The sequence below is a fragment of the Pseudorasbora parva genome, chromosome 22 (assembly GCF_024679245.1).
Source record: "Pseudorasbora parva isolate DD20220531a chromosome 22, ASM2467924v1, whole genome shotgun sequence".
In the NCBI taxonomy this organism is placed as follows: Eukaryota; Metazoa; Chordata; class Actinopteri; order Cypriniformes; family Gobionidae; genus Pseudorasbora; species Pseudorasbora parva.
The window spans coordinates 9076835-9094642 of record NC_090193.1 but is presented as its reverse complement, the minus strand read 5'-3'; the positions used below and the strand labels follow the sequence as shown (position 1 = coordinate 9094642).

The following is a 17808-nucleotide window of genomic DNA, read 5'->3' as shown; positions in this document are numbered from 1 at the left end:
TTCAACCTGAATGCACACAGACTCATGGGGACATGTGTCATTGATTTCTACAGTGTGTGTGTGTGGGGGGGGGGGGGGGGGGGGGGGATTGTGGATGGGGGATGGTAAATGGGCTTAACTGATAAGAGTTGCCTGCAGCATACTTCAGCATTACTACTGTGTGTGTGTGTGTGTGTGTGTGTGTGTGTGTGTGTGTGTGTGTGTGTGTGTGTGTGTGTGTGTGTGTGTGTGTGTGTGTTCTTTTTTCTAGCCTGGTGGGGACTTCAACCTGAATGCACACAGACTCATTGGGACACGTGTCACTGGTTTCTACAGTGTGTGTGTGTGTGTGTGTGTGTGTGTGTGTGTGTGTGTGTGTGTGTGTGTGTGTGTGTGTGTGTGTGTGTGTGTGTGTGAGAGAGCCACTCTTCTGTCTAAAAAGATTACCTCTCAATGCTGTGCTTTGGCCTGCAGTAAAGGATTAAACATATTATTCTGGGTTTGAATAAAAAAATTCATGTATAAAACCAGTTTATTTGTTGGGCAATGACAATATTGTTTTATATAATTAGTTAAATAATTGTGTTAATACAAATAATTATTAATAAAAAAATATAAATATAAAAAAAAATTACTAAAAAAAGAAAAAAACACATTTAATTGTCTTTAATCTTCTCATTTTTACAACTTTTTTTCCCTTTTCTTTTTAATGCCTTTTGTTTAAGGACAAACATGAGAACCAATGAGCTACCGGCATATAGAATAACCAGAAGGTGGAAGTGTAGCCTTATTTAGTAACCAGGTTGGATATGTCCTAGGGAACACTGTTTTGAAGATAAAACTATTGTTGTTATTGCAAAACAGTGTTTTCAGACAGTGAAATAAAAACAATGTTCTCTCACTGTTTAGATTTTGTGTCTGTCATTCCCCCCCTTCCCCCCCCCCCCTTCTCTCTCAGGATCACTCTGTGTGTGTGTGTGTGTGTGTGTGTGGAGGGGGTCTCTCTCACTCTGTGTATGTCGCCTTGTTTCTTGTTTTTCATAATTTAACCCTTTCATATCATAGGCTATCAGCAATATCTATCACTTTATTGTGAAAAATAAGTTTAAAAAATGTATTATATATATATAACACTGGTCTTCTGAACTTACAATATTTTGAGCTGCAAAAAATACATTTGCACATAATTGAAAGTGATATCCTAATACTTTTAATTGTTTTCTATAACATGGGCTTTAAAGAAGGTCATGTGCTGTGTTTGCAAAGATCACGTATGACACCTCTTTAAACTAATTATTTATTGATTAAAATTCAAATGGATAAAAAAATATAATTTCACATGATCTTATAAAAGTAGCTGTTTATAATAAACTTCTATAAATTTTATGCACGCATATTACTCTTACCTGACACTGATATTAAAATCATTGTTGCGGTCTCTGTGATTTGGCTTAATTTATTTTTAAGAGAAGTGTAAGGATAATACAACTTCAGCATTTGGACAGTATTCTGCACTCATTTTGAAATTGACATTAGACATCATCTGACATAAAATTAATGAATAAAATGTAATTGATCTCATAGATGTGAGTGTTGTGGTTCCTGGTCATAGCAGCACCAGTTGCTGCAGTTAATGAGGTGAATTCAAATGACTTTGACATAGTCCCTTTATTTATTTTTTCCCATATTAAATGCCTATTGCCTGCTGTGCACAGTTAAGCTGATGCCACCGGGGTGGCGGTGCCCCCGGCTTGGGCCCGTCATCGCTGCTCGCAGCTTTAATTTTACTTGTTACTTTTGATCAAATAAATGCAGCCTTGGAAAAAAGAGACTTCTTACAAAAATATATTATTTAAAAAAGAAAATACTGATCTCAAGGTTTTGAACAGTAGTGTAAATTTTAGAGATAACATTCACAGTTTCTTTGTCTGTTTTCTTCCTTGAACAAACTGGTTGAGTTCAGTGACTCATAATATACATTTTGAGCATGATTTATGTAAAAAGTCTGAGGAACTACCACGAAATATCCGAAAGTCTTATTTAGTATGTCGCTGTTTGTTTTAATAAAAGCAGCTGTATGAGCTCCATAAGTTCAAAACATGATATTTTTTGTTACTGACAACAAAAAAATACAGCAACTAACAGCAAACAACATAATTTGCGAATGATCCAAAGACAATATTGTGCTTTAATGGAAGCAAGAAAATCTGACCATCTGTCACATATTTGCTTGTATGAATACTGGTGTAGAAATGTGCAGAATTTTAAATATTGCCTATTAATTTTACATCATAACTTTTATTTGTTTTTATTTATTTCCAGAATTTGAAATTAAGTGCTTGTGACAAAAAAAAAGCTCCTTCCAGGAGTCATCACTCAAACCATTAGCCAACATCAAACTGGTCCTGTGGGCTCTAACGGCTTGGCACACACCCCTACTCAGGATGTCCTGTCTCCTGCTCTCTGCTCCTCACTGATTTGAGCAATCAGCACGGTCTTACACACAAACAATAGATGGACACCATACGTGACAGAGCGACAACACTGCCCAATCAAGCAGTACATTTTGGAATTATTTATTTACCTTAAATAAAAAAGAATAACCTCATATAAACACACTTACAAGTGTTCTGTTGGCGTATAAATCATGTTCAACAGCCAATTCTGCCTCTGTTCCTCACTAAAAGGAAACAAGGACTTTTCCTATTACCAAATAGCATATTTTTGAACTTGTTTAGTTGGAGGTTCTCCAATCTATCAATCCATCTGTATTAATAGACCTATTTTGTGTTTGCAACCAGCAATTATTTGTTATGGGGGCGGAGCCTACCAGGTGGCAGAAAATTACAGTTCTGTAGTAGCAATCTCTACTGCCACGGAATTAAAGAATTAAAAATGTTAATTTTGAGTTTATATCTCACATTTCTTAGAAGGATAAACAGAAATGTGAGATATACTCATTATTCTGTCTTTTTTCCTCATAATTGCAAATCCTGCAATTCTGACTCCTTTACCCTCAGAATTGTGATATAAACTCTCATTTGTGAATTATAAAGTCAGAACTAGGAGATATAAACACGGAAATGCAAGAAAAACAGTCAAGAATTGTGAGATTAAATGTTATAGGCCATGTTTAAAAGTTATAGGTTTCAATATTTCATACAGTAACTGCTTTGGATGTTTGTTCCCTATGAACTGCATTTGTAAATATTATGTAGGCATACTGTTTACATCAAATTAATGCTTTAATATTAGACTAATCATTGCAGGTTTCATCAGTCCAGTCTGTGTCTTGCAACATAAACATCTGCGTTTAGCTTCAAAGGGTGTCTTCAATGATGTAATTTTATAAAAATGAAGGCCATTTTTTGAAAACTGATTCTGACAAAACATTTTTCTCTTATTCTGTGGATTTTGCCCATTTTCCTCCACTTGTTACTGCAATTTTTCTGCCACTACCCTCGTGCAGCTGCACGTGATGAAACTGTGACGTCTGCTCCAGTCCAAACTGGTCGATTTCATGCATTTCAAATATGAGACGAGGAATGAGAAAACTGGGTGCTTTGTTCCTCACAGATTTCATACTATGGTTGTTCAGGGAGTTGCAACACTGAGGAAGTTTTCTCATTGGTCGTTAACATGTTGCTTTACAGTTCCTAGGGTGTTTTGGATGGTTGCTTAATGGTCCAAGTCAATTGTGCCGCACACGTCCTGAAAAATGAAGCCAAACATTTCGATTGGCCGCTGATGGCTGGCTGCAGTATAGGTCATAAACACCGCCTACTCTATGTAATAGAATGGGATGCGAACCAAAATAAAATATCTGATTACACTTCAAAAAAAAGTTTAACGAAGATGGCTTGTTATTTTAGGTAGTTCTCATCCCACTGAAGTATGTTCAAGTAAGTTTGATTTTAGTTAGGTATTTGATGCTATAAAAACGAGGTTTAGCGTCATGATTGACAGCTGTGCTTGCGATTGAGTCTGCGGGAACGGGACCTTGATACCTTAAGATCACTGCACAGACTTAGGCTCCAAATGGTGTAATCGGCAACAACCAATTCTGGGATATTTTGGCTTGATTTTTCTGCCGTGGACTAAAGTGGACATGTCGACTTATGGTTCAAATCAAAAGAACCCATCCCGCATCCCTCTGATATTCTGCTCTGTAGATAGGACTTGGTTCCCTTCTTCAATGTTAGTCTATGGGATTTCTTTAACCAGTTGTATTATCCAGTAGGTGATAATCATACACTATTGTTCAAAAAGGGTCGATCATTTTTTTATATATACATTTTTTGAAAAATAAGTCTCGTGCTCGCCAAGGCTGTATTTATTTGATCCAAATTACAGTAAAAACAATATCACTGTACAAATTTGAATACAGTTCAAAATAACTTTTAAAATGCAGTAAAATGAATTACTCCAGTCTTCAGTGTCCCATAATACTTCAGAAATACTAATATGCTGATTTGCTACTCAACATTTCTTATTATTATAGTCAGTATTGTACAGCTAAATATGTTTGTACTTTGATGCATTTTTTTCAGGATTTGTTTTTTTGGCAGGATCAATTTAAATTTAAAAATAACATTTCTTTGAAATTGATTTTTTTGGGGGGGTAACATTAGAAATGTTTTTACTGTCACTTTTGATCAATTTATTACTTCTTTAATAAATATCAATACAATTATTAATAAAAAAAATCTTATTGAACAGTAGTGTACATCAAACTTAAAAATTCTGCAGGATTTATGAAGATAAATGTAAGACCTTTGTAGGGCCAAGTAAAGACATTTTGCTTTAGATTTAACACTTAAGAATAAAGGTCATTAGTTAACATTATTTAATTACATTAGTTAACATGAACTAATAATGCACTAATAAAAGCTGCACTTCTATAGCATTTATTTATCTTTGTTAACGTTAATTTCAACATTTACTAATGCTTTATTAAAATCTTGTTAACATTAGTTAATGCACTGTGAACTAACATGAACAGCTGTATTTTTATTAACTGACGTTAACAAAGATGAACAAATACAGTAACATATGATATGTACTGCTCATAGTTACTTCATGTTAATACATCAACTAATGTTAACTAATCACCATTATTCTAAAGTGTTAATGTAATTTTAAGTAATAAATTGAAGGGAACACATGTTGTCTAAATATAAATGTTTAGGGAGAAACACAATGAGTTGTATTAGCAACACTTTAGAGTTCATCATAACATTATGACCACCTTCCTTATATTGTGTTGGTCCCCATTTTGTTGCCAAAACAGCCCTGACCTTTGAGGCATGGACTTTACTAGACCCCTGAAGGTGTGCTGTGGTATCTGGCACCAAGATGTTAGCAGCATATCTTTTAAGTCCTGTAATTTGCGAGGTGGGGTTTCCAATTGGATTGAGATCTGGGGAATTTGGAGGCCAAGTCGACACCTCAAACTCGTTGTGCTCCTTAAACCATTCCTGAACCATTTTTGCATTGGGGCAGGGCGCATTATCCTGCTGAAAGAAGCCACCAGGGAATACCGTTTCCATGAAAGGGTGCACATGGTCTTCAACAATGCTTAGGTGGGTGGTACGTGTCAGAGTAACATCAGAGTATCAGAGTAACAGGTGCCCACTTGTTGGTGCTTTCGGCAGTGAGGCACCCTGGGCTCCCTGACTGGTCAGTGGCAGCCCCATACGCAACAAACTGTGATGTACTGTGTATTCTGACACCTTTCTATCAGAACCAGCATTAACTTCTTGAGCAATTTGAGCTACAGTATCTCATCTGTTTGATCGGATCACAAGGGCCAGCCTTCGCTCCCCACGTCCATCAATAAGCCATGACCCTGTCGTCGGTTCACCACTGTTCCTTCCTTGGACTACTTTTGATAAATACTGACCTCTGCAGAACAGGAACACCCCACAAGAGCTGCAGTTTTGGAGATACTCTGACCCGTTGTCTAGTCATTAAAATTTGGTCCTTGTCAACCTCACTCAAATCGTTATGCTTGCCTTTTTTCCTGCTTCTAACACATCAACTTGGACCAAATGTTGACTTGCTGCCTAATAAATCCCACCCACTAACAGGGGCCGTGATGGAGAGATAATCAGAGTTTACTTCAGTGGTCAGTGGTCATAATGTTATGCCCGATAAGTCTATATATTTTACTGTATCTTCTAAATGTGCTGCAAAAAAGTGACGTTCTTCCCTTACTAGTATTGTTTTCAGTGCAAAAGTCTTTTAAAATTGACCAAAATAATGAAGTGAGAACAAACAACTGCCAATGGCCTCAGAAAAAACAACTTAATTCAAAGGGAAGTTTTGCCAACTCATTGTTCTTGTTTTAAACATAAACACATTTAAAAACACTTTTGTTTGTATCCCTGATTCCTAACCATTAGGAAACCCTCAAACACGTACACCACTCAACAATTCCCACATTAATGATGTATATGGCATCTGTCTGGAATTTCCTGGCCTCTTAGTCATGTTAAAGCAATTAGGGCTGTCACAGCAATATTCTTGCACAAAGGTGCCATAGCCCATGGAGAACTGTGTTAATTTGGTGGTCAGATGACATGAAATATGGGGACATAAAGAGGTTCTAAAATATAAGTTACACCCTGATCAATCCTTTACTTACTCGTTTAAGCCGAACTCTCCAGTCTTGGTAAATGCGGCCCAGGTCTCCCGCCATTTGCCGGAGAGCCTGTCGCCTCTGTGCTTCTGTCTCTGCATGGATCAGGTCACCTAGACCCTCTACTTCAGTAAGGTCCAACTTTCCAGCACAGAACGCCCGTCTGGTGAACTCACCCGCTTCTGCAGGCCGCAGCCCTGGCAAACTCCCTAAAACGCACACAAAACAAGACATCTTTATAATAAAATAAACTTTAGAATAAACTAACCACATCACTATTTAAAGACATTTGAGTAAAATTGTGTAATATCTTCAGGCTATTAGTTAAATAGGATTTTATGAGTAAATACATCAGAAATAAAAAGTTACTGCATGGAAATATGCCTACAAACAGGAATTATCAATATATATTATTCAAAAACAACATTGCTTTAATATATTTTGTAACAGATTTTAAATCAGTCAGATGACCTATATAATTACACTGAATTTGTTAATAATCTTGGGACAAATGTATTGTTAAAAGATTAATTAAAACTTATTCATGGTGTTTCCCAGAAACTACTTTACCTTTAAAAATTAGAAGATGTACAACCTGAATTCCGAAAAACTTGGGATGCTTTTTAAATTTGAATAAAATGACAACTAAAAGACTTTCAAATCGCATGAGCCAATATTTTATTCACAATAGGACATACATGTTTAAACTGAGAAATGTTTCACTTTTATCCACTAAATGAGCTCATTTCAAATGTAATGCCTGCTACGGGTCTCATAAAAGTCGGCAAATGAAAACTGAAAACGCAAGAAATTTGGAAAAGATTCAGCTGGGAGAACATCTAGCAACTAATTAAGTTAATTGATATCAGGTCTATAACATGATTAGCTATAAAAGAGATGTTGTAGAGAGGCAGGGTCTCTCAGAAGTAAAGAGGGGCAGAGGCTGTGAAATCTTTGCAAACCTCATCATCTATAGCATCATCAAACGATTCAGAGAAACTGGAGAAATCTTTGTGTGTAGGGACAAGGCCAAAGACCTTTATTGGATGCCTGTGGTCTTCGGGCCCTCAGATGACACTGAATCACTAAATGGGCCCAGGAATACTTCCAGAAACCACTGTCGGTAAACACAATCCACGTAACATCTGCAGATGCCAACTTAAAGCTCCATCATGCAAAAAGGAAGCCGTATGTGAACATGGTCCAGAAGGGCAGTCGTGTCCTGTGGGTCAAGGCTCATTTAAAATGGACCATTTCAAAGTGGAAAAGTGTTCTATGGTCAGACGAGTCCAAATTTGACATTCTTGTAGGAAATCACGGACTCCGCATCCTCCAGGCTAAAGAGGAGGGAGACCTTCCAGCATGGTATCAGCATTTAGTTCAAAAGCCAGCATCTCTGATGGTTTGGAAGTGCATAAGTACATACGGTATGGACAGCTTGCATGTTTTTGTAGGCACTATGAATGCTAAAAGGTATATAAAGGTTTTAGAGCAATATATGCTCCCCTCCAGATGACGTCTATTTCAGGGAAGGACAATGCAAAACCACTGCAGCTATTACAACAGCATGGCTTCATCATAGAAGAAGTCCGGGTGCTGCATTGGCCTGATCCTTCACCTATAGAGAGAACATTTAAGATGACCACAAACTCTTCCAATAGCTGAAAACCTAGGCAAGAATAGGACCAAATTCCAACACCAAAACTCACAACCTTGATGCCCAGACGTCTCCAAACTGTTTTGAAAAGAAGAGGAGATTCTACACATGCCCCCATCCCAACTTTTATAAGACCTGTAGCAGGCACCAAGTTTAAAATGAGATCAATTAGCGGATAAGTGTAACATTTTTGTTTAAACATTTGTAATCTATGGTCTATTTTGAATAAAATAACGGCTCGTGTGATTAGAAAGTCTTCTAGTTGTCATTTTATTAAAATTTTAAAAACGTCCCAAAATTTCCAGAATTCAGTTTGTATAATCCTGTAATTGGTTGGGGGCCTTTCCATTAAGGATAAAAAAATATAATAATATTAAGAAAAATGTTTCAGCTAAGACAACGGTGAAGCATTATCATTCCCATTGTTTTAAGAATATGTGGTCAGATAGAAATAAATACCGGTATGCAATTCCTAATGAAGTCAAAGAAACTAACTTAAAAATAATAAACAGATATTGTCCTTGTAATGATTTTATTAATATGTTTAAAGAAGGGTTTTTGCAAAGAGGAAACAGAAACAATCTTGCATTAATTTTTCAGTTGTAATCATACCAAATTATTCTGGTCCCAAGACCCTGTGTTTCTTTTTTTAATGTTTTACAGGTTTGTCACTATAACTGATATAATGGTCGTTTATGGATTGTGACTTTCTATACAGAACAATGATAAAGCTGTTAAGTCTCTGCTGATACAAAGCTAGATCCAAAACAGATGCTGCCATCTAGTGTTAAAATAGTGAATCAACAACTAGCTGTCATCTGTTTGCATATTATAAATACATTTCATTTATAAAGGATTGGGTTTATAGACAAAATTGTGATGTTATCCAGAAAGATTTGGGACAATAATGGTTGACTCTCTTACACATACCAATCGCCTGTAAGACTCCACTGATGACAGCGGGACCCCCGTGAATGTGAAACTCTGCACTGTCCTCTCCTGTGAAACTACCAGGACCTGAAAGAGTGAAATATGTCTTAGCAGGAATAATACACAATTTAGAAATTGTAGTAACTGTAAATTCAATGCATACTAACAATCAGTGGTTTTATGGTTTTGTTTTTGTTTTTCGAATAAATGAATACCTTAATTCACAGTAAGGAGGCATGCAATTGATCAAAAGTGACACTTAAGACATTTACAGTGTTAGAAAATATTTCTATTTCAATTAACTGCTGTGCTTTTTTTACTTTCTATTCATCAAGAATCCCCCAAAAAATGTAGCACTGCTGATATGAAGCAGCACAACTGTTTTCAACATTGATGATAATAATAGGAAATGTTTCTTGAGCAGCAAATTTTCATATTTGAATGATTTCTGAAGGATCATGTGTCACTAAAGACTGAAGTAATGATGCTGAAAACTCAGCTTTGATCACAGAATAATAAAAATACATATAAACTAGTTTTGTTGTTTTTTATTGTATTTTGATCAAATAAACCCCAAACAAATAAATGTTAGTTTGGACTAATTCGATTCTAAACTTCCATAAAAATATATATTCTGTATATATTCTTAAGTTAGGGGACTTTTCACTAAGTGCAGACTTAAAAAATGTAACTTCTTCAACCTATGATTCAACAACTTTAACACATTTGTCACATATCCTGAAACATATCTTGATCAACCTACAAATTAATTTTGCGGATTTTAAATATGGTGTGGTGTTATGAAGATTTTCTAGAAAAATCTGAATAAACCTTGGACCAGTCAATGAATCTGTAAGACTATTTTACATTTTTCTATTGTATTTTTTATAGGGCTGTCAAATGCCATAAATGGGCATTCATAAATTATGATCTGAAAACAGGTGTGACTGTGCAACAACTTTATCAGGTGTGATTTAATTTCAAATTAAAAACTGTTAGTAAAAAAAATAAATAAATATATTTATGGTTTAAATACAGGTCCTTTTAAAAAAATATCGCATATTGTGATAAAGTTCATTATTTTCCATAATGTAATGATAAAAATTAAACTTTCATATATTTTAGATTAATCGCACATCAACTGAAATATTTCAGGTCTTTTATTGTTTTAATACTATTGATTTTGGCATACAGCTCATGAAAACCCAAAAATGCATATTTCACATTCAGGTCAGGAGAGTTGGCAGGCCAATTGAACACAGTAATACCATGGTCAGTAAACCATTTACCAGTGGTTTTGGCACTGTGAGCAGGTGCCAGGTCAGGCTGAAAAACCAAATCTTCATCTCCATAAAGCTTTTCAGCAGATGAAGCATGAAGAGCTCCAAAATCTCCTGATAGCTAGCTGCATTGACCTGCCCTTGATAAGACACAGTGGACCAACACCAGCAGCTGACATGGCACCCCAGACCATCACACACTGTGGGTACTTGACACTGGACTTCAGGCATTTTGGCATTTCCTTCTCCCCAGTCTCCCTCCAGACTCTGGCACCTTGATTTCCGAATGACATGCAAAATTTGCTTTCATCCGAAAAAAGTACTTTGGACCACTGAGCAACAGTCCAGTGCTGCTTCTCTGTAGCCCAAAGTGGCTTGACCTGGGGAATGCGGCACCTGTAGCCCATTTCCTGCACACGCCTGTGCACGGTGGCTCTGGATGTTTCTACTCCAGTCTCAGTCCACTGCTTCCGCAGGTCCCCCAAGGTCTGGAATCGGTCCTTCTCCACAATCTTCCTCAGGGTCCGGTCACTTCTTCTCGTTGTGCAGCGTTTTTTGCCACACTTTTTCCTTCCCACAGACTTCCCACTGAGGTGCCTTGATACAGCACTCTGGGAACAGCCTATTCGTTCAGAAATTTCTTTCTGTGTCTTACCCTCTCGCTTGAGGTTGTCAATGATGGCTTTCTGGACAGGGTCGGGTCGGCAGTCTTACCCATGATTGCGGTTTTGAGTAATGAACCAGGCTTTTAAAAGCCTCAAAATAAGTTGATTCAGATGATTAGGTTAATAGCTCGTTTAGAGAACCTTTTCAAAATATGCTATTTTTTTTAGATAGGAATTTTGGGTTTTCATGAGCTGTATGCCAAAATCATCAGTATTAAAACAATAAAAGACCTGAAATATTTCAGTTGGTGTGCAATGAATCTAAAATATATGAAAGTTTAATTTTTATCATTACAATTATGGAAAATAATGAACTTTATCACAATATGTTATTTTTTGAGAAGGAGCTGTACATTAAACAATCAATAAGAAATAAAACATTAGTGCTGTCAAACGATTAATCGTGGTTAATAATATAATTCATATAATCGCGATACAAAATAAAGTTTGGATTCTTAAAAATGTATACATGCATGTGTATTTATATTTACATTATAATAATAATAAATAAACACACACATTTTATGTAAATACAAACTTTTAATCGTTTGACAGCACACCTCTAATGTTTTATTTTCTATTGATTGTTAAACCATGAATTGATTTTTGTCTAACTTATTATATATATATATATATATATATATATATATATATATATATATATATATATATATATATATATACACACACACACATACTAGGGCTGAACGATATTCTGTTTTAACATCGACATCGCGATGTGCGCGTGAGCGATAGTCACATCGCCGGCATGCGATGTGAAGGGTATTAGCCCATGGTGTATAAAGAGAACGGTAGCACAAGTAAACACGAGTTTGTTGCTGGAGTGACATGCACGTTCAGCGAGCCTGCACATTGATTGGTTCGCTGTGCCGCTGCTCACCGCTCACGGCCAAACAGTCAATGGCACTGCTAAAATGCGCAACGAATAGGAACCAACCGCCGTTTCGTACCAGAAATCATCTTTTAGGGACTATTTTGCCAACAAAATGGAGGATGTTGACCAAAAAGAGGAACTTTGCATGGAGTGTCTTGTCGCCACAAAACAAGAAAACACCACCAATTTGTCTGATTACTTAAAACGGCACCACAAAGCTCTTTACGACGAATAAAAGGCAGGGCTCAACATTAAAGGTCCCGTTCTTCGCATGTTTACAAAGCTTTGATTATGTTTACAGTGTGAAATATAACATGAGTTCATGTTTCGTGTGTAAAAAAACACAGTATTTTTCACACAATTGACTTATCTGTACAGCGCTGTTTCCTCTCTCCTAAAAACGGCCTGATGATTTCCTTGTTCTATGAAGTCCCTCCTTCAGAAATACGTAACGAGTTCTGATTGGGCCAGCGCTTCCCGTGTTGTGATTGGACAGCAGCTTAGCGCACTTTGCCCGAAAGGTCCCGCCTCTTACTATAATGGGGAGATGCAAGTGCTGAATGCGCGCTCACGTGGGAGAGCAACAAGACCACGCCCCCTATTTTGCGTGTTCTTGTGGGCGGAGGGTTAGTCAACAAACGGTTCTAGTGACGTCATTCCTGAAGGAAGTGCAGAGGTGTAGTCCAAACCGGCCGTTCGCTGTAGGCTTTGAAAGAGAACTTCTGTTAAATAAAATATCTCGCTTGGCATTGAACTTTGAGCTTTATAATTTTACAGGTATTATTTATGCTCTAACAGCAACATTACACACTAAATAAAGTTTGAAAAATGGAATCGCGAAGAACGGGACCTTTAACGCCTGTCCAGGACAAGCAGATTTTTTGAAGGGACAAGAGTAAGAGAATTTTACTTGCCTGACGGCCTAATAACTAGCGAATCACCAAAATGCTCGAATGTTTGTGCATTAATTCAGTCTAAGTGGCGATCGATATTGGATAATAATATATAAATATAATGAACTGACGATAAGGTCGCGATGTTGACGCTCGTGCAGCCTCTCGAGGAGAAATTACAACACTAGAGCATTTTACTGAATAGCCTAACATCACGACTTACACTGAAAATTACACTGATTTCATATGACAGTTCCATAAACAACTAATTAACATTCACTTAAAGTCACTTACATTTTAGATGCAATATTTAGTGTTTTTGTTCTATTTCAGCAGTGAAAATCGTTCACAGCAGAACCGTAACGCGTCTCACTCACAGTAACAAGCGTGAACGATTCAGCGTTTGAATGAATCGTTTGAATGAACGACTCAGTGACTCACTCATTAAGACGGTCACCTTCTGCCACCTACTGGAGGTTTAGTTTCATGTTTACACATACTTTCCAACATTTATTTTTGTCACCTGTAATGAAGCTTGCTTATTACTGAAATTATTAATATCATGGAATGGTAATTATTGACTTTAGCCTGGATTGATGGCTCTCAAAATCGCAATATATATTGTTGCGGAAAAAAATAGCGCAATGTAATTTTTTTCCAACATCCTGCTATTATGCAAGTTTTTCCACTTAGAAATCATGGAGGGGTCTGAAAATGTCCACTGTGAGAGACATAATCTAAAAAAAATCCAGAAATCACAATGTATGATTTTTTAAACTATTTGTTTGTATGATACAGCTGCAAATAAGTATTTGAACACCTGAGGAAATAAAAGTTAATTTTTGGTAGAGTAGCCTTTGTTTGCAATTACAGAGGTCAAACTAGGGCTGGACGATATGGCCAAAATTCATATCACGATATTTTTTTTAATTTTGGTCGATACGATATAATTCCGATATCGATATGAACTATATAAAAGCTTTAGAAAAAACTACTAAGAACTGCCACATAGGATGTCTGTACCTACAAACTTCTGAAAAATGTATTGGCCAAGTCTATGAATAGTCCTCCTATAAAATATAATATTTTAGAAATAAAACCAGTACAAATAAATTAATGTTCACCTTTTATTTGTATTTAGCCTTTATATGAAAAAGAAATGTGAAATCAACATCAAATAAACATAAGACTCTCACTTTATTAATATTAATATCTTTAAGTTTAAACTATAACATAGGCTGATTATATTATTCTTAATATAGATTAAACAAAAGTGATTCAGCCAGGATTCAGCCTGACTCAGAATATTCTAGCGGATGGATCTTCTTCAGATGGTGGATCTGCTTCACAGCGTACAGTGCTCCTATGCCGCAGACGCAGTTTATTGAGCATTTTCTTTTAAGTTTTAAATTTCAGTGAAGAACAATTCATAGCGCTCTATTTTTCATTTATGCAAAATTATAGCATATATTTAATGCTGCATTTATTTAATTAAAAATGCAGTAAACAACGTAATACAGTGAAATATTATTCTGATCTACATCATCTGTTCACTACGTGAATATATAGTAAAGTGTCATTTATTTCTGTGATCAAAGCTGAATTTATCATCATTACTCCAGTCTTCAGTGTCACTCATCATTCTCATATTAGGATTTGATGCTCAACAAACATTTATGATTATTATCAGTGTTGAAAACAGTTTTGTTGCTCATGATGCTCCTTCACTGCTTTCATATATTGTCGCAATCGTCTGACTGTCGATCGTCACCTTTCAGCTCATAACGATTTGTATGTATATGTAACGTCCTTCAGCTGCAGCTCCAGCGCGACAGTAACGTTAGTTCTGCGAATCCGCTTTTGGACTTTCTGTGAGAGAGCGTCCTCCTCATATTTAGATACGAATAAAATGACAGGTCACGCATAGATTATTTTTGGTCTCTGAAATTAAATCTTGATGTATTCACGTTGGTTTCTATGTATACACTTGCCCGTGACCTCCAGAAGCGCGCAATCAACCGAGGTTAGAGAAAGCGGTCTTTAGCGTCCCTGTTAACTTGCCCGCCCTCGCTCCAGGTAACGCCGTTTGGAATCCCGCTCGGAGCGGGTCGACTAGGACCGGGGAGACCCAGTAAAAGTGCGGGGGACACGCCGAACCACTTCCACCCCACTGAATTAACGTTAGTCTTTTTCTCTTATCAACTACCGGTATTTCTTTCTCCTTACTTGTGGAAGTTCGTTCAGTCACATTTGTGTTGCGGTCAGGGAAACTCTTTTTGTAGCTAAAACTTGCCGCGTTGGATCTGTCAGCCTACTACTGCTGAGCACTGACTGCGTTTCTGTGGTGTACGTCATCACGCAAGTAGCCAATCATGTTCTGCTCTTTCTGACGGCTGCGCCCTGCCTGAACGTCAGTCAGTGAGGAATGCTGTAATATATTTATCGAAATATCGGAAATGTGTTTAAAAATCATATCACCGTTATTGAAAAAAATTATATCGCGATATATATTGATATTGAATTATTGTCCAGCCCTAGGTCAAACGTTTCCTGTAGTTTTTCACCAGGTTTGCACACACTGCAGGAGGGATTTTGGCCCACTCCTCCACACAGATCTTCTCTAGATCAGTCAGGTTTCTGGCCTGTCGCTGAGAAACACAGAGTTTGAGCTCCCTCCAAAGATTCTCTATTAGGTTCAGGTCTGGAGACTGGCTAGGCCATGCCAGAACCTTAATATGCTTCTTACAGAGCCACTCCTTGGTTATCCTGGCTGTGTGCTTTGGGTCATTGTCATGTTGGAAGACCCAGCCTCGACCCATCTTCAATGCTCTAACTGAGGGAAAAAGGTTGCTCCCCAAAATCTCGCAATACATGGCCCCGGTCATCCTCTCCTTAATACAGTGCAGTTGCCCTGTCCCATGTGCAGAAAAACACTCCCAAAGCATGATGCTACCACCCCCATGCTTCACAGTACAATGGTGTTCTTGGGATAGTACTCATCATTCTTCTTCCTCCAATCACGTTTAGTTCTATTTTGGTCTCATCCAACTCATCCAACCCAGTCACCACATGACTTTCTCCCATGACTCCTCTGGATCATCCAAATGGTCATTGGCACACTTAAGACGGGCCTGGACATGTGCTGGTTTAAGCAGGGAAACCTTCTGTGCCATTGTAGTTCTGGGCTGATTTCTCACCTTTCTTAGGATCATTGAGACCCCAGAAGGTGAGATCTTGCATGGAGCCCCAGTCCGAGTGAGATTGACAGTCATGTTAAGCATCACCCATTTTCTAATGATTGCTCAAACAGAGGACCTTTTTTCACCAAGCTGCTTGGCAATTTCCCCTGAGCCCTTTCCAGCCTTGTGGCGGTATACTATTTTGTCGCTCGTGTCTTTGGATAGCTCTTTTGTCTCGGCCATGTTAGTAGTGGGATTCTTACTGATTGTATGAGGTGGACAGGTGTCTTTATGCAGCTAACAACCTCAAACAGGTGCATCTAATTTAGGATAATAAATGGAGTGGAGGTGGACATTTTAAAGTCAGCCTAACAGGTATTTGAGGGTCAGAATTCTAGCTGACAGACAGGTGTTCAAATACTTATTTGCAGCTGTATCATACAAATAAACAGTTTTAAAAAATCACATATTGTGATTTCTGGATTATTTTTTTTTAGATTATGTATCTCACAGTGGACATGCACTTACTATGACAATTTCAGACCCCTCCATGATTTCCAAGTGGGAGAACTTGCAAAATAGGAGGGTGTTAAAATACTTATTTTCCTCGCTGTATATATAAATCACACCTCATAAAGCAGCTTTCAGATCATAATGCAAAAATAATAAAATGACTGACTTTTCTGAACAAACTTCACTCTGCTGTCCTGGTAAATTATAGGTCCGGTTTCTCAGACAGGGCTTAGATTAAGCCAGGATTAGGCCTTAGTTCAGTTAGGACATTTAGCTTTTATAAATGTGCCTTTCAAAAAAAAAACACACATTACTGTTGTGCATTTTTAAACAAAACAATGTCACTGACATATTTTTTAAGCTATATCAGTGCAAGTTTTCAGTTAAGACAGGTTAAACGTTTAGTCTGGGACTAGTTTAAGCCTTGTCTGTGAAACCGGGATATAAAGTCTGAGTAGGGACACTAAAAAAACATTTCAATGCTCTTAAAAACAAGGGAAAGGTATTTAAAGATGGACAGTACAAATTAAGCTATTGAAGTCAATCCTTTAAAACTTATTTGTTGTATTTTTTTCTTATAAATAATAACCAATATATTAGACTGAGGGTTTTTAGCAAACTGTGAAAAACAAGCTATTTTGTGTTTAAAACTTGTCATCCGACCTGGAAACCACAGGACCAGGCCGCGGTCCAGCAGCTCTTTGGTCTGCGGGTGAGTGATGCTGCGGAGGCTGGCGACGCGAGCTGCGGGGAAACCTCGGGTCAGACTGCGGACAGCGTGTGCAGATGCCGGACCACTGACCCGAACCACCGCCACCCCACACCGGCCCTGACCCGAAGACAAGGCAAAGATGGTGTCATCCTCCGACCCGACAGAACACAGCCTTTTCACTGAAAGAGATCTGCCAAAGACAAACCAGTCATGTTTAACGTTACTGTGCGTATTACCGTAATAGACAACCCAATGGGTTATGAGTAGATGCAAGAGACCTTATAGCAGTCATGACAGCGCCACTTCTTCTCCAACCACTAATAAAGTGCATGCTAATTAACTCTATGACCTGATATACGGGTTTAGTGTATCAATAGCCCTCCAGAATTACTCATTGTTTACCATGTCGCTCCACGTGTGTTTAGGACAGTTATTTTACAGGTTTGTTAGTTATTGATTCCGTTC

The 17808-nt window shown here is 37.5% G+C and overlaps 1 protein-coding gene across 1 annotated transcript in view; it reads right to left on the bottom strand.

The window, feature by feature from the left end:
* The window catches only part of gtpbp3 (GTP binding protein 3, mitochondrial), a 60119-nt gene extending 42311 nt beyond the window's left edge, over window positions 1–17808 (bottom strand). The window contains exons 1-4 of the mRNA XM_067431224.1: window positions 17622–17808; window positions 17295–17533; window positions 9207–9293; window positions 6626–6828 (exon numbers count right to left, since the gene is read on the bottom strand). Of these exons, the coding sequence (XP_067287325.1) occupies window positions 6626–6828; window positions 9207–9293; window positions 17295–17533; window positions 17622–17674 (582 nt within the window). The 5' untranslated portion in view covers window positions 17675–17808. The remainder of the gene's footprint in view (window positions 1–6625; window positions 6829–9206; window positions 9294–17294; window positions 17534–17621) is intronic.